The sequence below is a fragment of the Silene latifolia genome, chromosome 1 (genome assembly GCF_048544455.1).
Source record: "Silene latifolia isolate original U9 population chromosome 1, ASM4854445v1, whole genome shotgun sequence".
NCBI lineage: Eukaryota > Viridiplantae > Streptophyta > Magnoliopsida > Caryophyllales > Caryophyllaceae > Silene > Silene latifolia.
In genome coordinates this window covers 82530135-82557389 of record NC_133526.1, presented here as the reverse complement: position 1 = coordinate 82557389, position 27255 = coordinate 82530135, and the positions used below count along the sequence as shown (strand labels likewise).

The window sequence follows — 27255 nt, the reverse complement described above, 5'->3', positions numbered from 1 at the left end:
GTCAAAATTTTAGTTAACATGTTTCCATCTCATTACTTAATGTCACCTATTTTCGCATCAACAACTTCAGTTCAATATTTTACAAAGCCATCATATTTGATACTAATTGCATAGGTTACCACTTTACTTTAATATGTTCTCACTCCAATTCAATATTTGTCCATTAAATCGAAATATATGATGATAAAATATTTTACAGGTTTTGAATCCAACTTAATCTCATTTTTATTTACTATCATCTTTACTACAAATCTTGCAACTTCTTATTTTTCTATCCATAGATTTTTCAAACAGATGATGAGTTGTGATTTGCGTTTCTTTGACGTTTTGTCCAGCCTCAACTTTTTTTAACCCCTTGAACGAATTGAGTTGCACAATAATTTCTGTAAAAAAAATCAAAATCAAAGAAACTAATAAATAAGTTATCAAAAACACATATCTTATATATTCAAAATATGACCAGGAAATGGTGACAAATTATACAAATAGGGAAACAAATTATTCACAAATTTATTTGAATAATGTAAAATATTGACTAAGTTATGGCAAATAGGGAAATAAAATATATACTAATTCTACTTATGCTAAAATGTTAACTTGGTTATGCAGTATGTTACCATTCGATTGAATCCAGCTTTTATTTGCAGCAACAATGGTGACATATTGCACAAATAAGGTAACATAATATCTTGATTAATAGATATACTACTATCCTTGTATTAATGAATTTTAACAAAGGAACAAATATGGAAACAAAATCTTAATATACAAATATTTATGCAAATCATATATATGCAGTATATGTTACTATTTGTTACTAATATTACTTTTAATACAAATCATGACAAATTATATTTAAAGGCTAACAAAGTAATCTCACTAATCCGTGTAATATGGTACAATTAATATTGCAAAATGTCACCATTATTACTAAGGAAACAATACAAAATAAATCAATGAATAGACATTCATATTAAAAAAATTGTCTCTGCAATATGTTACCATTGACGTTCCAAAATGTAACCACTAGTTTAAGACCCGTGCAAGTTGCACGGGTATGTATTAGGGGAGAATTTGATAGAGAAATTTGCACAGTGCTCTGACAATGTTTACTTGTACGGGTATGTATTAGGGGGGAGAATTTGATAGAGGAAGTTGTAGAGTACTCTGACAATGTTAATGTAGTATAGCATTGTTATCGGATTTTAAAAATTTGTATTACATCGTTATTTGATTAATTTAATCAATGATAATTAGTTTTCGAAGGCGTAAAGTTAAGTCGTGATCATGTTACATTGAACATATTTGCAAACGAAAATATTATCTACTCCGACCGACAAATGCAATCTATAGTCTATTATCAAAAGATAGTTCATGAAAAAACTTTTAAAATTTTCGTCTTAATTTAAGACTGTTAAGCATACCACTCGTATAGATAAGTTAAAAACAAAATTTGAAGATATTATGAAAAGACTTGTCTTACCTATGCAAGTCGTAATGTCGGATATTATTTGAATCATTTAAACTAAGACGGATATATCGTCGTAAAAAAAGACATATGGTTTAAATAGATTATAATTATTTAAAAAAAAAAGAAAAAAAAAATAGAAACACACATGACACACCGTCTGACTCACTTACTCTAACAATCCAATTTCTCTATTTTTCACTCGTTACATTCCCAGATCCCCTACAAAGTTGGGCATCAATATATCAAATTAATCTCAAATCAATATTCTGAGATCTAAAACACCCAAAAATCTCACATACAATCCCACATTTTATTTTAATTAAGTGTAATTTCCATTTTAATTAGTAACAAACGATCTTATCCCGGGTACTAAGTAGCAGCTGCTCAAGCTTCGCGGAAGGGGAGAATAGAGAAGATACTCAGGTATTATTGTCTGATTATCAATGGTAGAATCAAAAGTTTGATTACTTTTGGTATATATATGATTGTGATGAACTGAGTAATTGATTAAAATTGCTTATTAAATCGAGATCGTTGATTTGGTTGTTTAAAATCTGTCCAGATTTCAATAATGTTAATTCGTGTACCTGTCTTATGTTGAATTATTGGTAAAATTTCAAGTTGATGCACATGCATGTGTGTTTTTCAGTGTAGGATGGTGTCCTTATTTCTTGTCTGTTTTATCTCTTTATGATACGGGTTCAACCACTTGACCAAGATCATTGTGACTGCCTTGTTGCGTTTTTTTACCATCTTTCTGTCAATTATAAATTCTGGAATTCTGATGGCTGAAGGGTGATCAAGTCCCTGGTGGTACCACTCCTCTATGCCTTTTAAGCATTGACACATGAAGCGTGGGGTGAATTTGGTATCCAGGGGGTAGTGCTATCTTATAAGCAATAGGTCCTACCTTCTCTAGGATTTTGTAAGGTCCATAATACCTAGGAGCTAGCTTCTGATTTCCCCTAGATTCGACTGACCCTTGCCCTGTATGGTTGCAGCTTAATGTAAACCAACTCCCCTGCCTCAAATGTTCTTTCACTCCTGTGTTTATCAGCTTAAAACAAAAGGGAAGTACTGTCAGTACCAATGATACGGGTTAATACGTAATACAAAGGAATAACTGATAAATTAAAAATAAGAGAAGGAGAATAGACCAGTAAGTGATTAGGAGGGAGACTGAAGAATTATATTAAACATGATGATTTCCTTTCCCTACTCAGTCCTTATTTATACTATATTAGGTAACGGCTAGTGCTTGCATCCCAAGTTAAGATAGTACTGCTATGAGCTGTGATACTGCAGAAAAAGACAAACTAGCTACTGGACAATGAGCACAGAATTGTTGGGCTGTCACTAATGAGCTGTCCCTTGTTGTGATAATTTGGTGACTCATTGCTTACTCCTAGAACCTTTGCATTTTGGATATTTCGCTCACCTGGCTCCTTTTCTGACATGGCATAACATTTGGCTGCTGACATGCTTGCTGACAAGGTCTGATTCGTATCATTTTAGTATATTCATAAGTGAAAATCGTTAAACTAAATAAAAAGCACAATAAGTTTATTAAGAAAGAAAATAATGTAAATTACATCAGCCTCTATAGATTCTCAAACACTTCTTTGTACACTACATTTTCAGTAGTGCTAAGAGTGCGGCTATCATGGTCGCATATTAGAATTTTTAGTCCCTTTTTGCTAGTGACTCTAGAGATTGCAACATAAAGTTGACCATGACTAAAAACCGGCCTTGGAAGATACAATCCAACATGCGAAAGTGACTGTCCTTGGCTTTTGTTTATAGTCATCGCATAGCAAACCATCACCGGAAATTGTTTGCGCTGAAAATTTATAGGTAGTGTACCGTTAGCAGACGAGGTTAAACTCATTCGCGGAATGAGAACCTTGTGGCCTATGTTGGTCCCGGTGATAACAGTGGCTTGGATTATATGGTTTCCAAGTTAGTTGACTACCAATCTAGTTCCATTGCATAACCCAGCTGACTGATCAAGGTTTCTCATTAGCATAATCGGGGTGCCAATCTTTAATGCTATTTTGTGATTTGGAAGACCAGAGCATCTAATGGAATTCAAGAACTCAGTGGAGTACAACTCTTCTTGATTACTCGCATATCCCTCGGCTTTGCTAATGCTATCAGAACTCAAGTATTCTTTCATATCCCCGGTCATCTTCGATAAAACATAATCATTGACCTTCGCAACTATTTCATTTATAGGGGCTAGAATTGCCCTCTCTTGAAAGTACTTTGATACCCACATATTTTCATGAAGAGATGGATATGTGCTCTCAACAATTGCCTCTATAGGATCGTTCACCTCCTTTATTAGAAGGTCATCTTCTATGGGTATAGTAGCTTCTCCATCATTGCATTCTCCGGCATTGCCATCCCCAACCTTCAGTATCCAATCTGAAAACTCTTTTACCTCATTCAAACTTGAGCTCGAGCTAGCTGATTGGAGTCGCATGTTTTTTGTGAGCTTTAACACTGTACATGAATTCCATATATATGATGAGTTTAATGCGGCATGCACAATATCTTGTCTACTTCCTTTGGGGACAACTGACAGGATTTGTCGAAAATCTCCTCCAAATACAACCACTTTACCACCAAATGGTTGGTCAGCACATTGCGGATTGTGAAAGCGCATTACATCTCTCAAACTTCTGTCCAAAGCTTCGACACAAGATTTGTTGGTCATTGGAGCTTCAACCCAAATTATAAGCTTCGTCTTAATCAAGAGGCCAGTTAAATCGAATTTCTGGTGTTATACTGCTACAAAAAGAGTCTTCATCCACATTCAGAGGTATGCCAAACCTAGAATGTGCGGTTACCCCTCCTGGTAACAACAATGCTGCTATTCCACTTAAATCAACTGGCAATACTATCTCGCCTCTGGAACGAATTGCAGCACATAGTGTTTTCCATAAGAACGTCTTGCCAGTTCCACCATGACCGTAAATGAAGAAAAGACCCCCTTGGTCGTTAGCAACAGCAGTCATGATGAGATCGTAAACGTTCCTTTGCTCATCTGTTAAGAATGGTAGGAGTTTAGATAATTCTTCTGCCAAACACTTCTTATCGTAGCGAAGCTCTTCTGCTATAAGTCTGTTACCACTTTCTCTGATGAAAATTTCACTTGGCACAGTCATTGATGGAAACTTCTCCAGGCTACTTCCGTTTTTCTGGAGTAAGTTCTCAATTTCAATCAATGTGTAATTTTTGAGATCCTCTTCAGTAAGTTGCAAATCTGATAAGAACAGTAAAATATGGTTGCGCATTTTAGTTTTAAGAAAAAGTAAAAATAAAAGTCAAGTGTTAAACCGCATTCGAAGAGAGCATCCTTAAATCTATATTGATAATTAAGGTGTTACCTGGTATTGATAATAGCCGCCATGTTTTTTCCCATACCTCCTCTGGTCTTGATACACTCCCACTCCCAGAAGTTAAGAGTGTCACGAAAAGACTTCTTAAGTAGGTTGTTGATCCCCACCGACTTGCCTCTTCGATGCCATCAATATACTCTTTGTCGTCGTCAAGTAAACCCCGCGCATAACACACATCCCTGAAAAAATTGTACGGGATGCCATCAACCCTCCTTATATCTTCATAACATGTAGGACCTCGGACGTGGTTTAACAAAGTCCTCAAATAGTATCGCTCACCGGATCCAGGGGAAGCGTGATATAGTCTACCAATGGAGTAACCTTTTTGACGTGGTTTCCACTCACGCAATTTAGCTTTCCAGACAAACTTCTTCGGGAACTCAGCGTAGGTTAGATTCTTAGCTTCATCATATTTCTTATTGCATTCCATCCATGATGCAAACATGGATTCGTCAATAGAACGCTTATCCAATATGGCATCGAGTGAGTTTGACTCGTTGTACACAACACTTTGCTCCCCTGGGAGATGGAAGTTGAGTCTTTCAACTGATGGTGTTTGATAGTGTATATCAAACCCAAAAATCCTCCAAGCTGCTTCACATGCTGAAATGTAACGACAATCATAATACATCTTGATCTCATCCACATCTTCTGAGACAGCCGCAGTAACGCGATCATTACGCTTGTTTATATATTTAAACAGATACTTAATGGATCTTGATTGATTGCACCATTCAACATTTATATGTGCGTGGTATTTTAGAAGCAGAGTAGGATTGTACGGGATGACATATCTATTGTCAGCTTCAAATGTGCCCTTCACAACCTTCACGCCGTTATCCCTTCTTTTGTACACCGGATAGCCTTCTTTGTCAACGGTGGTGTGTTCAGCAAGTTTTTTTTGGAAAATGCTTTGAGCACTTTCCATTTTCCATACACGGTAATTGTCGGTTAGCATTACCGCATGGGCCGTGTATCATCAACTCTGACACAATTTGATACAAATGTGGATTCGTCTCTTTGTCAGGAATCTCAGCAGAAATGATTTTATCAATAGACTCTGGATTTGGGAATTTATCTTCTCGATGCAAAAAGAGCAATATATGTGCATGTGGTAAGCCACGCTTTTGAAACTCTATAGTGTACATAACTGGAAAAATAACAGAGAAATAGAAATCAAAATATGAATCAATTATACAAACTATGATGTGATTCTAGCTAAAATGAATGAAATCATAATATCAAAAGGGCTAACCTGATTGAACTCGACCGAATAATTTTTTATTTTTCAAGTCACTGATCAGTTGATCCAACTTTATCTTAAACACCCTATATAGGATATCAGGTCTATCCTCTGGCCGCACACCAATCCTCTTCACATACCTAGTGATCTCTGGCTATTTTGGGTTGCAAGTGAATGTTATAAATAAATCAAGAAACCCAAATTCCTTGCAAGTAGCCATGGCATCTTGATAATTTCCAATCATGTATCTAGCTGAACCGGTGAAAGATGAAGGGAGCACTATACGTCTTCCTCGAGCAGAAGCGTTTGTAATTCCTCGAGCAACAAATTCTTTCAAACTGATATATTTGTTTGCTCGTAAATTTTTTTGATTTCGACGTATGAAATTTAACCTCTATGTCTCAATCATTGTGTATCCATCAACTAAAAATTGTTGGAAAAGTTTTCGTGAAATCAACAGAATGGAATGATCGTCTTTCCTTTCCATAATTCTGTATGCGAAGAACTCGCGCATGGTGAGTCTGAATCTCTTTTTTGAGTCATTATTTTCATTTGAATTGTTTTTTTAGTCAACGAAATTGATGCATCTGTGTCCTTATGGTGAGAGTTAGCATGTTGAATATCAGTGTTGTACCCATCTTCACCGAAGGGAAAGAGCAAGGGGTATTGAAGTGCAAGATATGAAGGATGCAACTCGTTTATTCTTTGTAGCCTCTCATTTTGTGTTTCGACAATTATGTCTCTCTCATCAACTCCACACCCAATATCTCCAACTATAAGAGTTGCAACTTCATTTGCAGTAGGGAGATTGTAAGTCCTCCCATCCTTTGCCCTTCTTCCTATTAGCCGCAGTTTTATGTCTTTGCAATCATCTGCGGCAAATCGATCTCTAGCCGTTCTAAATGCTTTAGCGAGGACGTTGTGCGTATCTATCATGTGCGTCAATCGTTCAATTAATTCAGCATCGAATGCATCTGGATTATTCGGGTTGCAACATTATCATTAATAAATTTGTTGGCTATTGGAGAAAAGATAAGGTTAAACATTCATATAAAAAAAAATAGTACTATATGTAGTTACCTTATAGCACGCCGTCTATTCAAAACCTCTTCCTCGGTGTCATATATATAAAGTTGGGTAAACTTTGGTGACGACCCTTCTACAGGCACGAGGCTCCCTATGCTATGGTAATTCTGGCCGCGTAATCTGAAGGTGTAAGTAGATCGGCCTCGGTTGATGGTTTTATCGATCTTTCCTCCCATAGAGGTAAAAGAAAACATCATGTTGTACGCTCGGATGTTTTCTATAAACTGTTTCCCTTTGTCATCCTTTTTAGTGATTAAGTCCATAAGTGTTGCTGGAGGTTCTTTGAGAGGCGATAGTTTCACTTTGCCTTGCAAGCAACATATTGAAAACCGTGGTTTTAAGTGATTTCCTATCTTTCCGAACCCTTTTGTCGAACCACATCATTGATCCATAGAATTCACAACTCCATGTAGGATCTCCAATATCCCAATACTCTGGACAAATAGTTAGATAATTATTATATACTATGATACACATATGACTAATATAATAAGTAGGGTTACATTCAAGTGAACACCTTCACCAAATGTGATCAAGTCATCTTCTTCTTTTGCACATGTAAAATACACAAAAGGGTTATTAGGTAATTGTAGTGTGGTAGAAGTAAAAATTGTTGTAGAAATAAGAACATATGTGAATCATGGACAATTTTACCTTCATCTGATTCAGCAACATCAGAGTTGTCGTCGTCGTCATCTGGTTAAATGTTTACACATTATTGTATATAAAATGTAGAATTATTTAATGAGGTAACTTGATTATGGAAAGGTAGTATAAAAATGTTGTAAATGCATTACCTTCATCGTTGAACAAGTTGAGAATAAATAAAAAAATAAGCCACTTACAAATAATTTCAGAAATCAAATAACCACACAACCATTTACTTACCACAAGGAAACCAAATGCAAGTCCAGTCCCAACAACAACTAGATGGGGATAGGTGCCGATCAAATTAATCGGAGACAAATAGTCCCTGTACAACCATTAATGTTACTACAAATAACAATGGATTCTAACCAATCCTAAATACAATTAATTAACAGAGAAGAGAACTATACCAGGCAAGGACTCCAAGTAAGAGCATAGCAAAAGGATAAAGCTGACACCATTAATGACAAAAGTGAATAGCCAAATTACATCATAGAAAGTAAGAGACGAGAATAAAAGTGGAAATGGGTACCATAGCTAATGCTAGCATCATACTTCCCTTTCTTGACTTGACAACACGATGAACATTTTGTATGCTGCAAAAAGAGAGTTAAGATTAGTGAAATGTGAGGGTTCAATGTCACAATCAACAAGGAAAAAAAATGCAAACATCAACTATATGACAACTTGCAATAACTTATGAGGTGTGCTAAATGTCGTTGACAAATTACTAACATACTCCTCCGTCCCATTCATTCGTTTTAACTTTTTTATTCATTGTGAGGGTACTTCAATCAAAGGAAAACAAATGATAAGGACCGAAGGAGTAGTCGCCTTTTTGTCATTATATTTCCTACCCTACCGCTTCCCATTTCTCTCCTCCACTTTCACTCATAGGGTAAAATTTGCGTCCTTGTTTAACTTGGGACGTGAATTTTTGTTCTCCTCCCTTTTTTTGTGTTCAATTCCACTTGTTAGTGATCAATTCGTTCCTAAACCAAGAACGGAAATTAATAACGTGATTAACGACTTTTTTTAAAAAAAAAAAAATTGACATGTTATCGTTTTAAATTTGCATCAAATTTGAAGTAGTTGTTGTTAGTTTTACCGTATGTGCTGTTAATTCCTGGTTTTGATCTCTCTTAACAAATACAACATTAATTAGCAAAACTGAATTTCATGGGAAAAGGGATAGAAAATTCATGCCCAAACATAGGCTAAAGCGTGTAAAATCTACTCCTGAGGCTCGTGCGTGAATTTTCCATGTGCAGTTCTAGGTTTGGACTTGATCCACATCTTAACCTAGGTTTGACCATGGATTTTCCACATCCACCCTAGGTTTAGCGTGAATATTCTACGTCCCAGGCTCTTTATTAATTTCTTTTTTCAATATTCCACGTCCTAGGGGTAGAGGGAGACCGAGACAGACATGGTTGAGAGTGATAGAGCACGATATGAGATTTCTAGGGCTTGAGGAGAGAATGGTGACGGAGAGGGCACAATGGAGGGAAAGGATACATGTGGATTTTTAGTATTTGATGTTATTTGACATATTTAGTGTTTTTATTTAATTTTTTAAAAAAATTATTTGTTCTTCTCACTTTTAGTACATTTTTTTTACCAACCACTTTCTTATATATTTTACTTGGTTTACTTTTAAGGTATTCCGGACCCTTAAATTTTAGTTCGGTTTTCAAAACCGTTTTAATCTTTATTCTCGATTTAAATTTTAAGTTTTTATAAAAGAAATCCGGACTTCGATTTTAAAACCTATAAGTTTACCTTGACTTTTGTATTATGTTTCGCTCTCCCTTTTGTTTTTCATTTTTCCTTTTCTATTTTGTTCGCATTTTGAGGTGTGCGTTCACCCATGGACGGTTCTAAAGGATGATTCATGTCAGCCGACCCTAAATCTTTTTGGGATTAAGGCTCTGATGTTGTTGTTGTTGTTGTAATGACTTGAAGTCTCATTGGTAATCATCATCTAGGATAAACTCAGTTATTCATATAATAACCACGAGAAATGGAGTGAGTGGAAGTATGGGAGAGAGAGGGGCAGGAGTAAAGTTTTTAGTTTGAGAAGGCACAAGATGAGGCGATGGGGAGTCCCAACTCCCATCTCTCAAGGCTACGAGGCACAAGGCGCGCGCCTTATGGATACGGGGTGCATTGATTATCAAGCGAACATTTATATTTTTAAAGAGGGCCAACATGAATTTATAAGCGTAAATTAAGCATTAGGTAGAGAAGAGAAGGAAAAAATAACAGAATTTGGAAAAAAAAGGATTTAATAGAAATGCGCTTCAAGTGCACCTTGATGTGCCTCACTAGACACTAGTTGTGCCTCGGGCGCTCATTTTACGAAGGTAAAGACGAAAACGGTGTCAAAAAGGTGACAACATAAATAATCGATGACGTTTAATACTTGGGCAACTTAATTCTTCCAATACCTTCGTATAATAACTTGCTGCACAACGACCCAAAAGACAAATTTAAAGTGCCAAAAATGTCCACGCATGAATCAGGACACATTCCTTTGTTTGCCACGTCTAGAGCATCATAGATTAGTCAGGATAAGCATAATGAAATGTGAAGCTGAAACTACAGTTAATCCATGATGCAGGAACAGTACCCAACAAAGTTCTACATTACACACCAGAAAAATAAAATAAAATAAAACAAAAGCTCACTTGAATGTAAGTGTTGGTATCACAGCAAAAATAGTCATCAGATACAGCATAGCTTGATAAGTTGGGATCCCTGAATAGGGTTATGAAATATTAGATTCTTAACACATGCAATCAAAAGGAACATGTAGAGTATGAGCTAAAAACCAATCAATCCGTGATACAAGAAAGGTAACTTAACAGGAAAGTAGAAGCCAACTAAGTAATAGCTAAAACAAAATAAAAATGGGGTTGAGCAGAAAACCCTATCAGGCAACCTCCAATTTCACTTGAGCTTAGAATTCTCAACTCCTTACCCCTGGGATAGCATATCGACAGAATGCCATCATATGATTTTCCAGTTTAATATTCTTAGGTCTCAACAAGGCCATTATAATTTTTACGGATACCAAGGGCCTAAACATTAACTTTCATAAATGGTAACTGTGTTTAATGATTTTAAAAGGTTTCGACTATCATGAAATTTGAAAAGTTATATAAGGTAGAACAAATAACAAAGTAGCCAGTGCTGTAGCAAATTTACAGTGGTTTTGCACAGGTTAGATAGTCAGCTCAAAAGTCAAATACCCATCAAGAGCAAAGGTATATAAGGTAAAAGAAAAAGAGACTTCTAAGCAATGTTGGAAAGAGGGGGTCGGATTTCTCAGCCTGACCGCCTTACTTCTACGTTGCTATAGAGCAACTCAAAGAGGCTGCTCCAGTCTTCCAGATGAACCAACATGAAAATCGCACAGAGATTTGCGGATTTGCGTCAAATGACTGCTACTTCACAATAAATCAATAAATAAACTAAAAAAAATGTGATTTGTTTGGTGAGCTAGTCACTTTGCTTTACTCCATAATTAACGAACACAAGAGAAATAGAAAATGTCCTATCAATTACTCACCGCTGAAATATGGTACCCAATTCAAAAATGGAAATGATGCTCCAAAGTACTGAGCCCACCAATGAGCACCTGAAAACCAATAAGATTGTACACAAGAGTACTAATGACCACCATTTATACATCAAATACATGAATAACTGACAATCATCCTGGATCAATTAGTAGTAAGATGTGGCCTCTTGACAAAACGATGATGTTTAAAAGGCACTTAACCTTCCCATTGTTAACAAAAATTGTCCAGAATTGACAAACTGTTGGCATACCTACAAAGGCTGTAAAGAAATGAGCCACGTAGATCAGCATCAGCCCCTCAGTTGGTCCATTGACAACAGGAAGAACTAGTGTGTTGGTGAAGAAGATGGGTTATATAAGCAAAGCAAAGTCAAGCCGCCAGCTAAGTTTCAGATTTCAACAGGATAAAGACGAGAAAAACTGAGAGAATTAGGGGGGTTGAGGGTCGCAGGAAAGGGAGAATAATCATTTCCACTGTAAATGTTTGTTTCACCCACTTTTTCATTTGTTTTGCCCTGCCCTTATCCTCTAGCCACTCTACGTCAATTTCCCCACTCTTTCAAGGTAACCCATTCCCTTACCAGCCACTAACCCAACTACCAACACCAACCCAACTTTCTCTCCCACCACCACCTCTAAAATATCAGAGGTGGGGAAGGGGATTTCGGGAGTGGGGGAGGTTTTTTTTAAGGGCGGTAAAACGGGGAAGGAGTGGGGGAACCACCCGATGGTGAGGGTGTCACCAACGCTTGTCGTATGGACGGGTGGTTAGGTTGAGTGGTTTGGTGGTGGCTGTGGGGTGGTTTAGTACTAATCGTTGAGTCGTTTTTATTCCCTTTCCTGATTGTTTTCCCTTCCTCCTACGCAAACAAATGCACCCTAATAATACACGGACAAGGATATTAGACGGTACATAGGGAAATTGGGGACAATAAAGAAAATTTTATAAAGATATACCACTCATAAGAGTCAACCACACGGATGATCTTGATAAATAATTTCCTTTCTAAATCATAAATTTGTTATGGACATGTTATATAAACTAAGTAAAGTCGTTGACATCAATAAGTTATGTACATAATATGGAAGGTAGATATCTCATATTGCCAAAACAGAGAAACAGATCACATACTGTAAGTAGCTAGATAGGACTTAGGAGTGATAATATAAACAATAAACAATAAAGTAACCTACCTTCCTTCCTTCACGGTTACATTTCTGCTCCTATTTACTCCATTTTCTCGTCTTCGTCCTTATTGCTACACCTGGTATGTTTTGTTTTCATTTCATTCATCAATCAATCAATCAATTGTTTATACATCCAAATCTAAATCTAGGGATGATGATGTTTTTGTAAATAAATGTAATCCACTCATTTTTAATTCATGTAACAATAAATCAGGGTTTCGATAGCAATCACAAGCTCACTTTTAATTCATTTGTTTTTATTGATATCTACAGGTGGTTTGGTGGTTAAGTATGGGTTATATTGGTGCGCACGGTGTTAAAGCTTTGCATAAACACAAATATAGCGGTGTCGATCACTCCTATGTTGCTAAATATGTTCTACAGCCCTTTTGGACCAGATTCGTTACCTTTTTCCCACTCTGGATGCCGTAACATTTCCATTTTTCCTTTTTCTTTTCTCTAATTTCTGTTTCTGTTACTGATTCCAATTTAGAGTTGCTGATTCTTCCTGTTTTATTTTCCGGGTTCGTGTACGCTGGTTGGGGACATTTGCTCAGTCCAAATGTGGTAATGTTCTTTGTTATGCCTCTTTTGAATGCATACAGGTCCAATTAATCTTGTTACCTTCCTATAAAATACCAAGTCCAAATGTGGTGATGTTCTTTGTTATGCCTCTTGCAGATAACACTTATAGGGTTCGTGTTTTTATCGACGTCTGCATTGCTTGGATATGTAAGTGAAGGAATCACTAAATCTTTACTGTATTCTTAGTTTGTGTTGCAATATGTTACAATAGTTTTTACATATTTGCAACACTGCCTATACTAGACTATATAGCAAGATGCATCTTGTGTTGATTTGAAGACATTATACAAATTATCGGAGAGATATTTCGAATTGCCTTGGCCAACATTATCAATTTATCATGTTAAGCAGTCTTGTAATCTCGATTGGCATACAAATGTTGGGAAAGCCAAGGCATTTGAGCCTGTACTTCTCTTTTAACCTCAGTCTGCTTAGTGAATGTTAGGCTGGTAGCTAATCTGAGAGCAGCTAAGAATGTATATAGTTCTTGATTCCACAAAATCTTCATTAAAGGTTGAACATGACGTGTTAGTTTATGACTTGAGGAAAGACAAAGGCTTAGGGTTCCTGAAAAGTGTATTATTTGCACGCATCCTCGTCCTTTCTTAACCCACACAAATGGTTGAGCTCAACAAGATAAGTCAAAAGCTGACTTAGGAATGCTAGTTATACCAATATGGGTGTGAAATCATTTTATTCTAGTCAATTGATGATAGTAAAATGCAGCGAATAAGTGGCGGCTAGCCAGCTAGGAAAGATGTGAATACGGGATGTGTATGATGTTACCTATCCTGTTGTCTGTTACATTCAATTTAAAAGTTAATTAGCGATTATGGTAATCAAGTAAAAAGTTTTTCCGTTTTCATCATTATAAAGCCTTTAAATGGGTTGACTGTGGTGGAATAGGAGCTTCTCATTTAGAATGGTGAATAAGAATTCCAGGATATAATGAGAGGTAACCTAGACTGAAGGTGCAAGAGAGATCAGGAATATATCACAATGAGTAGGGGAGTATTGAAAAGCAAGGAATATGCATGTAGTATTGTTCATATTAGTGAATGACTTGAGGAAGCACAAATTAAATAGACAGGGAGGCTTTTTCTGTAGCCTTTGACATGAGGTTGTGGAGGCACAGAGGATTTGTAGAGCGAAGGAAATGAGACAAACTAATAGTGTGATAGTTGAGTGGGTACCTTTGGCAGAAACTGAAAGGATAGGGTTTCAGAATTATGTTAAGAATTTTATTCTGAACTTCTTCAATATCAGTAACTGTAATTACGACACATGCCTTGATGCTTTTGCTGAAGTTTTAGCGACTTGTAGCTTAAGTTGTCCTGTTTTTTCTTCTCCACACAAATTGAGCTATATAGATATTAAGGTGCTGGAAAAATAGCATGAGTGAGTGACATTTATATGAGTTTGTTTTATGTCATTCTAAAGCTCTTGCTTCACATAAGGAATGTAGAATTGTAATAGTGCAATGAAGGTTCTCTAAAATATGTTTTTTTTTTCTGTCTCAGTAGCTAAAATTACTTATTTCAGGTTTATTCACCTCATCTAGATTCACCTCCACCGCGATGGGTTCATTTCATGCATGGGCTGCTGCTTTTTTTGTACCAGGTTTGTTTCTCTTATTGCCAAAGGCTACCTCTTATGTATTTAGGGTCATGCTTATTGAATTTTTAACTGTATGTTACTCCTTACTTCACCCATACTTATGGCCAATGCTCTTTCCTGTTCCTTATGACTAATATTCTGTTTTCATTCACATTCATTACCTATCACATTGCTGATGACAGGGCTTGCTGTCGGCAAGTGATGTTATCACTATATTGCACTCTTTCTTTGTTGTCAATCTGTTTTATTTGATCAGAATATCAAATTTCAACTCTCATGTGGGTATATTGTATATATATTGGTGACGCCTTTTCCTTTTTAACTGCTGATGTTTTATTAGTTAGATGGGTTGAAATTCTATATGCATCAAGTGAGATTTGTTTGGTAATCAAATTATAATTTTAATATTTTATGGCCTTCAGCATAGTAATGTTAGCTTATGAATTTATGCTCTAGATTCATCCTATATATACTAAATTATTGGCAAGAAGCTTCTGATTATTTGCCGATGAGGCTCATTTTGAAGGGGTGGGAAAAGAAGATGTAGGTCTCTAGGTAAAGCTTTTCGGAGGAGGAACACAGTAAAAATAAGTATGACTTATGCCAGTACAATCTTCTTTGAGCAAAATTGTAATTGGTTTGCGGGAGACCAATAGACTTCAGTTGAGGGTGGCGAAATAGTTAGCTAGGTAAAAAAACCGGAAAGAATAAAGAAAAGGTAGGAGGGAACAAAGTGTGTGTGTGTGTGGGTGGGTGGAGGGTGGCTTCAAATCAGTTAAAGGATAATTGCTTAATTTTGTCACAACTACAATTTACTCCAATTTACTCTGAGGCATGCTCGGTAATATCTAGCATCTGCTTTGTCGGTCACTCTTCTTTGCTTTTGATGCAGAAATGAGAGCGTTGTTTCCTCCTCACTTTCTGTTTAATGTGAATATAATTTTGATAATATAATTGAAACTTGGTAGTTATGTGCATTTAGTAATTGACAGGACACTTGTATTTGAAAATTGACGTAATTGCTGAATGCTTTGGTTTGGTTTCTTCCTTGCAATTTCCTTACATTTTCTTTGAATTTCTATGGCTTATATTATCTTATTGCACCCTAGACTTTCGATGCAGTTGATGGAAAGCAGGCAAGACGCACAAATTCCTCAAGTCCTTTGGGCGAGCTTTTTGACCATGGTGATTTCTTGTTCTTGTTTATATTAGTGGCGAGCTCTGGGCGAGCTTTTTGACGTTGGTGATATTAGTTCAAATTAAATGTATTTTTGCCCATGTCCTTTCTGAATGCCATCTATTAAAGTAAAATCTTAAATCTCATTATAACTTGTATGATGTTCTTGACAATTTTAATTTCATGTTACAGGATGTGATGCTCTTGGCTGTGCGGTATGTGTGTTCTATTTGAGTACTTTTACATGCAGTGAAGCTAGTTATAAAAATGATTAATTTAAATTCTCCAGCTTGAAGCTCTAGCTTTTGGGAGTACTGCTATGTGTGGAAGGTCAACTTTCTGGTTTTGGGTGATTGCTGCAGTCCCTTTTTATGGCGCTACGTGGGAGAAGTATGTGATTGGACACTGCTACTTTATCGTTTATATTGTCTCAGTGTAGATATCTAGCTACTTACAGTATGTGATCTGTTTCTCTGTTTTGGCAATATGAGATATCTACCTTCCATATTATGTACATAACTTATTGATGTCAACGACTTTACTTAGTTTATATAACACGTCCATAACAAATTTATGATTTAGAAAGGAAATTATTTATCAAGATCATCCGTGTGGTTGACTCTTATGAGTGGTATATGTTTATAAAATTTTCTTTATTGTCCCTAATTTCCCTATGTACCGTCTAATATCCTTGTCCGTGTATTATTAGGGTGCATTTGTTTGCGTAGGAGGAAGGGAAAACAATCAGGAAAGGGAATAAAAACGACTCAACAATTAGTACTAAACCACCCCACAGCCACCACCAAACCACTCAACCTAACCACCCGTCCATACGACAAGCGTTGGTGACACCCTCACCATCGGGTGGTTCCCCCACTCCTTCCCCGTTTTACCGCCCTTAAAAAAAAACCCTCCCCCACTCCCGAAATCCCCTTCCCCGCCTCTGATATTTTAGAGGTGGTGGTGGGAGAGAAAGTTGGGTTGGTGTTTGTAGTTGGGTTAGTGGCTGGTAAGGGAATGAGTTACCTTGAAAGGGTGGGGAAATTGGCGTAGAGTGGCTAGAGGGTAAGGGCAGGGCAAAACAAATGAAAAAGTGGGTGAAACAAACATTTACAGTGGAAATGATTATTCTCCCTTTCCTGCGACCCTCAACCCTCCCTAATTCTCTCAGTTTTTCTCGTCTTTATCCTGTTGAAATCTGAAACTTAGCTGGCGGCTTGACTTTGCTTTGCTTATATAACCCAGCTTCTTCACCAACACACTAGTTCTTCCTGTTGTCAATGGACCAACTGAGGGGCTGATGCTGATCTACGTGGCTCATTTCTTTACAGCCTTTGTAGGTATGCCAACAGTTTGTCAATTCTGGACAATTTTTGTTAACAATGGGAAGGTTAAGTGCCTTTTAAACATCATCGTTTTGTCAAGAGGCCACATCTTACTACTAATTGATCCAGGATGATTGTCAGTTATTCATGTATTTGATGTATAAATGGTGGTCATTAGTACTCCTGTGTACAATCTTATTGGTTTTCAGGTGCTCATTGGTGGGCTCAGCACTTTGGAGCATCATTTCCATTTTTGAATTGGGTACCATATTTCAGCGGTGAGTTATTGATAGGACATTTTCTATTTCTCTTGTGTTCGTTAATTATGGAGTAAAGCAAAGTGACTAGCTCACCAAACAAATTACATTTTTTTATAGTTTATTTATTGATTTATTGTGAAGTAGCAGTCATTTGACGCAAATCCGCAAATCTCTGTGCGATTTTCATGTTGGTTCATCTGGAAGACTGGAGCAGCCTCTTTGTGTTGCTCTATAGCAACGTAGAAGTAAGGCTGTCAGGCTGAGAAATCCGACCCCCTCTTTCCAACATTGCTTAGAAGTCTCTTTTTCTTTTACCTTATATACCTTTGCTCTTGATGGGTATTTGACTTTTGAGCTGACTATCTAACCTGTGCAAAACCACTGTAAATTTGCTACAGCACTGGCTACTTTGTTATTTGTTCCACCTTATATAACTTTTCAAATTTCATGATAGTCGAAACCTTTTAAAATCATTAAACACAGTTACCATTTACGAAAGTTAATGTTTAGGCCCTTGGTATCCGTAAAAATTATAATGGCCTTGTTGAGACCTAAGAATATTAAACTGGAAAATCATATGATGGCATTCTGTCGATATGCTATCCCAGGGGTAAGGAGTTGAGAATTCTAAGCTCAAGTGAAATTGGAGGTTGCCTGATAGGGTTTTCTGCTCAACCCCATTTTTATTTTGTTTTAGCTATTACTTAGTTGGCTTCTACTTTCCTGTTAAGTTACCTTTCTTGTATCACGGATTGATTGGTTTATTGCTCATACTCTACATGTTCCTTTTGATTGCATGTGTTAAGAATCTAATATTTCATAACCCTATTCAGGGATCCCAACTTCTCAAGCTATGCTGTATCTGATGATTATTTTTGCTGTGATACCAACACTTACATTCAAGTGAGCTTTTGTTTTATTTTATTTTATTTTATTTTTCTGGTGTGTAATGTAGAACTTTGTTGGGTACTGTTCCTGCATCATGGATTGACTGTAGTTTCAGCTTCACATTTCATTATGCTTATCCTGACTAATCTATGATGCTCTAGACGTGGCAAACAAAGGAATGTGTCCTGATTCATGCGTGGACATTTTTGGCACTTTAAATTTGTCTTTTGGGTCGCTGTGCAGCAAGTTATTATATGAAAGTATTGGAAGAATTAAGTTGCCCAAGTATTAAACGTCATCGATTATTTATGTTGTCACCTTTTTGACACCGTTTTCGTCTTTACCTTAGTAAAATGAGCGCCCGAGGCACAACTAGTGTCTAGTGAGGCACATCAAGGTGCACTTGAAGCGCATTTCTATTAAATCCTTTTTTTTTCCAAATTCTGTTATTTTTTCCTTCTCTTCTCTACCTAATGCTTAATTTCCGCTTATAAATTCATGTTGGCCCTCTTTAAAAATATAAATGTTCGTTTGATAATCAATGCACCCCGTATCCATAAGGCGCGCGCCTTGTGCCTCGTAGCCTTGAGAGTTGGGAGTTGGGACTCCCCATCGCCTCAGTGCATCTTGTGCCTTCTCAAACTAAGGTCTTTACTCCTGCCCCTCTCTCTCCCATACTTCCACTCACTCCATTTATAGTGGTTATTATATGAATAACGTGAGTTTATCCTAGATGATGATTACCAACGAGACTTCAAGTCATTACAACAACAACAACAACATTAGAGCCTTAATCCCAAAAAGATTTGGGGTCGGCTGACATGAATCATCCTTTAGAAACGCACACCTCAAAATGCGAACAAAATAGAAAAGGAAAAATGAAAAACAAAAGGGAGAGCGAAACATAATACAAAAGTCAAGGTAAACTTATAGGTTTTAAAATCGAAGTCCGGATTTCTTTTATAAAAACTTAAAATTTAAATCGAGAATAAAGATTAAAACGGTTTTGAAAACCGAACTAAAATTTAAGGGTCCAGAATACCTTAAAAGTAAACCAAGTAAAATATATAAGAAAGTGGTTGGTAAAAAAAGATGTACTAAAGGTGAGAAGAACAAATAATTTTTTTAAAAAATTAAATAAAAACACTAAATATGTCAAATAATATCAAATACTAAAAATCCACATGTATCCTTTCCCTCCATTGTGCCCTCTCCGTCACCATTCTCTCCTCAAGCCCTAGAAATCTCATATCGTGCTCTATCACTCTCAACCATGTCTGTCTCGGTCTCCCTCTACCCCTAGGACGTGGAATATTGAAAAAAGAAATTAGTAAAGAGCCTGGGACGTGGAATATTCACGCTAAACCTAGGGTGGATGTGGAAAATCCATGGTCAAACCTAGGTTGAGATGTGGATCAAGTCCAAACCTAGAACTGCACATGGAAAATTCACGCACGAGCCTCAGGAGTAGATTTTACACGCTTTAGCCTAGGTTTGGGCGTGAATTTTCTATCCCTTTTCCCATGAAATTCAGTTTTGCTAATTAATGTTGTATTTGTTCTTCAGTCAAAACCAGGAATTAACAGCGCATACGGTAAAACTAACAACAACTACTTCAAATTTGATGCAAATTTAAAACGATAACATGTCAATTTTTTTTTTTAAAAAAAGTCGTTAATCACGTTATTAATTTTCGTTCTTGGTTTAGGAACGAATTGATCACTAACAAGTGGAATTGAACACAAAAAAAGGGAGGAGAACAAAAATTCACGTCCCAAGTTAAACAAGGACGCAAATTTTACCCTATGAGTGAAAGTGGAGGAGAGAAAGGGGAAGCGGTAGGGTAGGAAATATAATGACAAAAAGGCGACTACTCCTTCGGTCCTTATCATTTGTTTTCCTTTGATTGAAGTACCCTCACAATGAATAAAAAAGTTAAAACGAATGAATGGGACGGAGGAGTATGTTAGTAATTTGTCAACGACATTTAGCACACCTCATAAGTTATTGCAAGTTGTCATATAGTTGATGTTTGCATTTTTTTTCCTTGTTGATTGTGACATTGAACCCTCACATTTCACCAATCTTAACTCTCTTTTTGCAGCATACAAAATGTTCATCGTGTTGTCAAGTCAAGAAAGGGAAGTATGATGCTAGCATTAGCTATGGTACCCGTTTCCACTTTTATTCTCGTCTCTTACTTTCTATGATGTAATTTGGCTATTCACTTTTGTCATTAATGGTGTCAGCTTTATCCTTTTGCTGTGCTCTTACTTGGAGTCCTTGCCTGGTATAGTTCTCTTCTCTGTTAATTAATTGTATTTAGGATTGGTTAGAATCCATTGTTATTTGTAGTAACATTAACGGTTGTACAGGGACTATTTGTCTCCGATTAATTTGATCGGCACCTATCCCCATCTAGTTGTTGTTGGGACTGGACTTGCATTTGGTTTCCTTGTGGTAAGTAAATGGTTATTTGATTTCTGAAATTATTTGTAACTGGCTTATTTTTTTATTTATTCTCAACTTGTTCAATCATATTTGAAAATTCGCTGACTTTATGTTATGTCCTGGCAGGGAAGGATGATTTTATCACACATTTGTGATGAGCCAAAGGGCCTGAAAACTAACATGTGCATGGTGTGTTTTCTCAACGACATATAAAACCATGTTCTGAAAATTAAATGATGCGGGCCTTTTGAAGATGTCTTTGTTTGCTGTTTTTCTGATGTGGCTTGTCTTTACCCCCAGACAGGTTTTAGGATAGTTCCCCACAAATGTATGCTGTTAGCTACATGGCTGACTGTTCAAAAGTTCTTCCGTGAAATGAAAATTTTCATGAGGCATTAGTTAGAAGGCTTGTTTCCAAATTCCACTGGAATTAAAGATTATGATAAAATAAAGCGGAATGACTCACTAAACTGGCTACACTTCTTTTGATTGTGAAGTCACAGTCACTCTATGCAGTTCTCGACGCAATTTTCATCTTGGGTCATTTGGAAACAACCTCTTTGTGTTGCTAGCACAAGGGTAAGATGACATACATCCGACCCACCTCCGCTCCCCCTACCCCACAATTTGTGGGAGCCCTCAAGGCACTTGAGTAATGTTCTTGTTGTTGCATTAGTTAGAAGGCTTGAAGATTGGAGAAGTCATAAGATTGTAATTAAATTTTTTATTTAAAAAGGGGGATTGAAAAGTGACAAGTTTACTTGGTAATTAGAAATTATGGTGCTGGTATCTTGGAAGATGGCTGAGTGTCTGACTGGATGGATATAATTCATGCAGAGGAATATTCGAGAGTGTGACTTTATTTTGTGTCTGTTTTTGTTTTGCTTTTTGTTTGTTGACATTTGTTTTCCTTCAGTATTAATATCTTTGTTGTCCTCTTTATCGGTATTTTGTAATACTTATTGCTCTTAATCTTAGACCTGGCAAACAGATCAGGTCGTGTCGTGTTCGTGTCGGTGTCAACTTTAAACGGGTCACTATTACCCTAACCCTAACCCGACCCAATTACATAAACGGGTCATTTGTTTCAACCCTAACCCAACCCATTTAATTTTTCTATAACCCAACCCGTCCTGTTTAACCCATTTATCTTTTAGCGGGTCATTTTTAACCCATTTAACCCGTTTAACCCAATAAACTAATAAAATGAGCTAGGCTTTATAGTCTGTTATCCCAAAAATGATGAATGAAAATGTTTATTTTTATGTTTGCTTGGATTATTGATTAAATCCAAATATATTACGATAGTTTTAAAATAAATGGGTTATTCGTGTCGGGTTCGTGTCAAAAGAGCTCAAACTTAACCCGACCCATTTAAGTTTCGTGTCGTGTCCGTGTCAATCCAATTACTTAAATGGGTCGCAAAGTCTAAACCCTAACCCGCTAACTTCGTGTCGGGTTCGTGTTGTTTTCGGGTCGGGTCAATAATTGCCACCTCTACTTAATCTCTTTACACCCTTTTCCTCTTTAAATCGCTGCTTGGTTGTCTTTTGAATGGTTTTTATCATTTGTTTTAAAGTCTTCAAACTGTCTTATCTACACTTTTTTCCTCTATTGTGCTCATTTCTTACCAGTTCCCTTTTCTTGTACCAAGTCACAATATTTGTTTATTTCGATATCTTGTTTACGTTTTTTTCCCCTCTTTTCCTTTTTTTCCCCATCCTTTTGTTATTATTGTTTTACCTTTCATTGCTCGTTCAATGTGCTTCTGTTTTGGAACTGAGGGGAAGCTGTTACTATACCTCACAATGACAGCTTCTCAAAATAGAAGAATGTTAGCTATCTCAATTCATTTTGGGATTAAAATTGTTGTGTTTGGACTGGTGGTAGTATAATAGAGTTGTTGGCAAGGCCAAAAGAGCAAATGACACTTTTGTTTGGCAGATTTAGAGGAAAGTACATTTAACTTTGTTAGTTTTCCCTTAAATCAAACCATCAATGTGCTTGGAGGTGTTTGATGCGAGATTGACTGCAGTGCTGCTAGAGCATTAGTTAATTTTGAGTATTGCTTTTTGGCCTTTTGTGGCTTGACTTCGATCTTGCCTCTTTGAATCCACTATCTTTTTAATTTGTTACTGTTTGCTTCACAGTCTCTGCTGTATTTGCCTTTGGCCATTGCGAACACTTTGACTGCCAGACTGAATGATGGGTAAGTTATTGGTCTGTTCCAATTTCTGCGCTCCGCTGTTTCATTGGTGGAAGTGGTTCATTTCTTTTAGTTGGTTGATTCTCCATGTATTTTTGTTTTCAGTGTTCCGTTGGTTGATGAGGTGTTGGTGCTTCTTGGTTATTGTGCATTTACAGGTATGGGAAAGTGACGTATCATTGTGAGATGTTTAATTGTATTTAGTCTTTTACTTCAAAGTCTATGACGAGCATAATCTATTAATTTTGACCTTCAGTTTGGTTTTTTCATCTCTGTTAATTGTTATAGTGGTTTGGTGAAGTTGCTCAACAAAATGAATATGGCTTTTATCCATCTAAAATTTTTGTTGAGGACTATAATCGTCTGAATATGTGTTTGATTTCCCTGTCATTTGAGCATTAAAGTTATACGAAAAGAATTAAGATTTTAACAAATAACGTTTTTTTCTTTCTTACGGAGTATCATTTTATTCTGGAGAAATTGTGCAAACAAGCATGTGTACAGTGTACCTGTAATGCTTCCAAGAGTTTCAGTGTGATTGTGAAATTGTCGTGCTTGATTTCCTGCTTATTCTAGGTTCCTAAATAGGATATAGAAAGTTTTCTTGATGACTATAAATGTCTAAAACTTTGTATTTGATTTCCCTGCCATTTGAACATTAAATTTAAATGAGAAGCATAAAATTTCTAACTAAGACTTTATTTTTTTTTAATCTTATTATGGATTATGGAGAAATTGTGTAAACAAGCAAGTTTGTGTACCTTTATTGCTTCCAAACGTTTTGGTGTGATTGTAGTTCATTGGAATGGTTGTGCTTCCTTTCCTGATCATTGTATGTTTATAAGTAGTTTATAGATATAATTGAAAATGCATTTTTGCTAACAATTTGTCTCATGAGTTACAGTTTAATATCATTATATTGCGAGACCAACTAAATCTCCGAAAGGATGAGATAGGTTGGTCGTAGTCATACCCTAGACCTAGAGGATCAATCTAGTTTTCTTTCCTTACCAAAAAAAAAAAAAAAATCTCCACCACCCACATGGAGCCATTAACCAACCAAAAACCAAATTCAAAAAATAACTGCTCCATTGGTCAGCCTAAATGCTAATCTTTTCATGAATTGTCTTCAAAATCTGTACTAATACTTGGTGAGGTTTTCTGTTTTGACGCTCAGCCGCTCTCTACTTGCACTTTGCGACATCAGTCATCCACGAAATCACAACAGCATTGGGGATCAGCTGTTTCAGGTAACATTATTTGCTTTGTCTGGTTGTACCAGTTTATCTTAGATATAACTGAAATTGCGCGTATGTGTGGTATGTGTAGCTTCATTGCACATAATTTTGGCTACATCTGTGATATTCTGAGTTGCAATTAATTTCTAGACTTGAAGTACGGCATGTTATCTTAGCCATTTGGCCACACGAGTTTTAAAAATATAGGAATCGGTACCCAAAGAGAGACATCAGGTACACGAACAGTGCACGATGCTCGGTCGGTAAGAGTTACATACCTGTGATTTCGATGGTAGAATCAGCTTATGATAAGTTTGGCGGAGTATTTTTTAGTACTTTAGTTAGAAGCTGATTGGAGAGGTGACATGTGTGATTGATGTTACGAGACTTGGCTAAGAGAAGCCGACATAGGTTTGTATCCTAGTGCCGGACTTGGCTCTTAACGTAAAGCCTAGTGTTTTTGCTCAAAATGAAGTGTTCAAGTGTCACTATGTCCAGGTGACTAGTACTCTAGTGTGAGGAATGAGTACATGACATGATATGAAGATCCCAATTAACATAATTACAACATGCTCCTCTCATTAAAGTTTCCACTTTCAAGCAAACAAGTTGAGATCACCCACTTTGTTTAGAATCCCACATGTATTTCTGATACTACCCTTCTAATTTTGGTTCAACTGTTTCTGATGATTTGGATGTTACTAGGAAGAGCAAATAATATCTGTGGACACTGCATTTTTGCACCTGTCACGGCACCATAATATTCTGTTTTTTCTTTGTTTTTTTCTTTTTATGACTTGTAGGATCACAAGGAAAGAAGCATGAGATAAGGTGAAACCCTTGGTTTCTTCCTTTCGGTCTCATTGCGATGTTGCAAATTGCCACCAATCCTTGGACTTCAGTAAATGCTTGGTGTGCTTCCCTTTCCGCTCCATCCAATGTTGTGGATCGCTAGCAAATCTCTTTTGGTATTTTGTTTGATACCTAGTTGTTGGAGATGAAGTGCCCTCATCTTGTTTTAATCCTTAATTGGGGTTCATTATGTAATGTTTTGTAACTTAAGCAAGCAGAAGGGATCTATTGTTTAGTTTGGGTATAACTTTGTTTACACCTATCAACAGCCTTTGAATTTCAATGGCATGCCATTTTAAGATAACAACGATAGCAGCAATGCCTTGTTCCCAATATAGATTTTGAGTCAGCTGACTTGAATCATTAATTGAAATTGTGAACAATACCTGTGTTAGAATATTTAATAATATTCGAGTGGTCTATGTGTTTCGTGTTTAAATAGTAGTTAAATTCATATTAAATATTACGGGACTTTAATATAAAAGATGACACCGTGATGGATCGGTTTCTATTAATGTAATTAAAGTCCGGGAATTATTATTCCCTCTTGCCTTATCCTAATATAAATCGTCTTTCACAAAAAGGTACGATCGGGTTTGATTGTGCGAAAAGGTACGTAACCCATTATACATATATTATATATATATTGGAAGTTGAAAGAATAAAAATCACAAATTTTCATTATAGACGGGAGATATCTGTCTATTATCCACCCATTTTAAGTATAAGATAAGCAATTAGTTGCATGGTGGGGCTAAAAAATGTCACCATTTTAAGCATATTTGACTCGCTTATCACTTTAGACGAATATATCCGTGTATAGTGAGACTAATTGATCTATCATCTTGACAAAAGAAAATAAAACATATGTACACCAAAAAGTGAAAGGGTGAAAGACAGTTTCTTCCTTTATCATCAAGAAACATTAAGGAAAGGGTCTATATTGATTTTTGGGATTGATTTTATTATCGAAATAATAAAGTTTATCTTACATTTGGGTATTAGAGCTATTATAGATTAATTAATTTATCCATTAAAAATACGTTTAATTGATTCACTGGTTATTTATTTGATATGTTTATATACTATCGGTGAAAGTGTATTCATGTGCAATTACCATTTTTTGTTGTTAAAATGGATAGTGAATGATGCTAAAAACAACTATGGTATATTACATCACTGATGGTGACCTTTTTGGTGGCATAAATAATTAGTACAACAATGGACATAATTGTGTACATATGAAATATAAGTTTATCCGCATGAATTGTTTCGGTTTGCATTTTATTGTTCGTTTACTGGGCTGTGGATTGTGGGAATTTGATAATCCACGGGGGTTTTTCAAACACCTGGAGTCGCCACCGAGTTTTAAGGAAAAATCGGAAACCTTTTAAAGAAAATGGATTCGTGTGAAAGTACGTGTTGGGAAGCTCGTTCAAACACCCAACCCCATCCGTTGTAAACGACGACCTCTACTAAGTCAAATAATGGCCAATATTAACTGAACTAATATTTATCGATATGCATCCATTCATATTAAAGCCTAACATGTGACAATCAATTCTAGTGGTTTAAATGCACATTATTTCGTCAAGTGATTTAAACATGTGAGTTTATTAAGCTATTCTAGCATAAATAAACAAACAAAGAGAAGAGAGAAATAAACTTCTTACTCAAGCGGCGCTGTAACAAACATGGGTTAGATCACAATAACAATTGCAATAAAAACCAATAAGCAAACACGACATTAACAAACACCAAGGAACGAAACAAGGGCCATCAAGGCCGAACAAGACACAAGGTCAAACGTGGCCACCGGGGGCGCATACATGACCTATTCTAAGTCAAGTCGGGTTGCAAACAAGTGAGATGAGATAAATTAATCATATGCAAATGAAAAGAAGCAAACATGCATCCAAATCAAACAATTGTTTCACAAACGATTGGCATACGATTGAAGCAAACAAAACGACTAAACTTTGACCTTAAAACAGCATGGGAGATGTGTCTCACGGCACCATACATGATTC

General features: G+C 36.4%; 2 protein-coding genes and 1 pseudogene across 2 annotated transcripts; 1 reads left to right on the top strand and 2 right to left on the bottom strand.

The window, feature by feature from the left end:
• Positions 1 to 1611: 1611 nt before the first annotated feature.
• LOC141607146 (choline/ethanolaminephosphotransferase 1-like) lies at positions 1612 to 25608 on the top strand. Its single transcript, XM_074426507.1, has 19 exons — positions 1612 to 1894; positions 12900 to 13054; positions 13184 to 13193; positions 13308 to 13358; positions 14754 to 14831; positions 15938 to 16013; positions 16198 to 16220; positions 16295 to 16395; positions 17251 to 17345; positions 17540 to 17608; positions 18424 to 18493; positions 20583 to 20646; positions 20728 to 20768; positions 20854 to 20938; positions 21056 to 21118; positions 23080 to 23138; positions 23241 to 23293; positions 24313 to 24385; positions 25177 to 25608. Exons 2-19 carry the CDS (start codon positions 12918 to 12920, stop codon positions 25196 to 25198), a joined length of 1170 nt encoding a protein of 389 aa, XP_074282608.1. The 5' UTR covers positions 1612 to 1894; positions 12900 to 12917; the 3' UTR covers positions 25199 to 25608.
• On the bottom strand, positions 2479 to 7453 carry LOC141607158 (uncharacterized; annotated as a pseudogene).
• On the bottom strand, positions 7943 to 11854 carry LOC141607152 (choline/ethanolaminephosphotransferase 1-like). The gene is made up of 6 exons (XM_074426513.1): positions 11690 to 11854; positions 11427 to 11495; positions 10543 to 10612; positions 8385 to 8448; positions 8263 to 8303; positions 7943 to 8177 (listed from the first exon to the last, which is right to left on the bottom strand). Exons 1-6 carry the CDS (start codon positions 11727 to 11729, stop codon positions 7946 to 7948), a joined length of 516 nt encoding a protein of 171 aa, XP_074282614.1. The 5' UTR covers positions 11730 to 11854; the 3' UTR covers positions 7943 to 7945.
• Positions 25609 to 27255: the final 1647 nt, after the last annotated feature.

Coding starts and splice junctions, on each gene's coding strand:
- LOC141607152 (XM_074426513.1), bottom strand. CDS start 11,729: ATGCTGATCTACGTGGCTCATTTCTTTACAGCCTTTGTAG. Junction 11,496..11,689: donor TTTCTTTACAGCCTTTGTAG/GTATGCCAACAG, acceptor ATTGGTTTTCAG/GTGCTCATTGGTGGGCTCAG. Junction 8,304..8,384: donor TGATGCTAGCATTAGCTATG/GTACCCATTTCC, acceptor TAATGGTGTCAG/CTTTATCCTTTTGCTATGCT.
- LOC141607146 (XM_074426507.1), top strand. CDS start 12,918: ATGGGTTATATTGGTGCGCACGGTGTTAAAGCTTTGCATAAACACAAA. Junction 16,396..17,250: donor TATGGCGCTACGTGGGAGAA/GTATGTGATTGG, acceptor TATATAACCCAG/CTTCTTCACCAACACACTAG. Junction 17,346..17,539: donor TTTCTTTACAGCCTTTGTAG/GTATGCCAACAG, acceptor ATTGGTTTTCAG/GTGCTCATTGGTGGGCTCAG.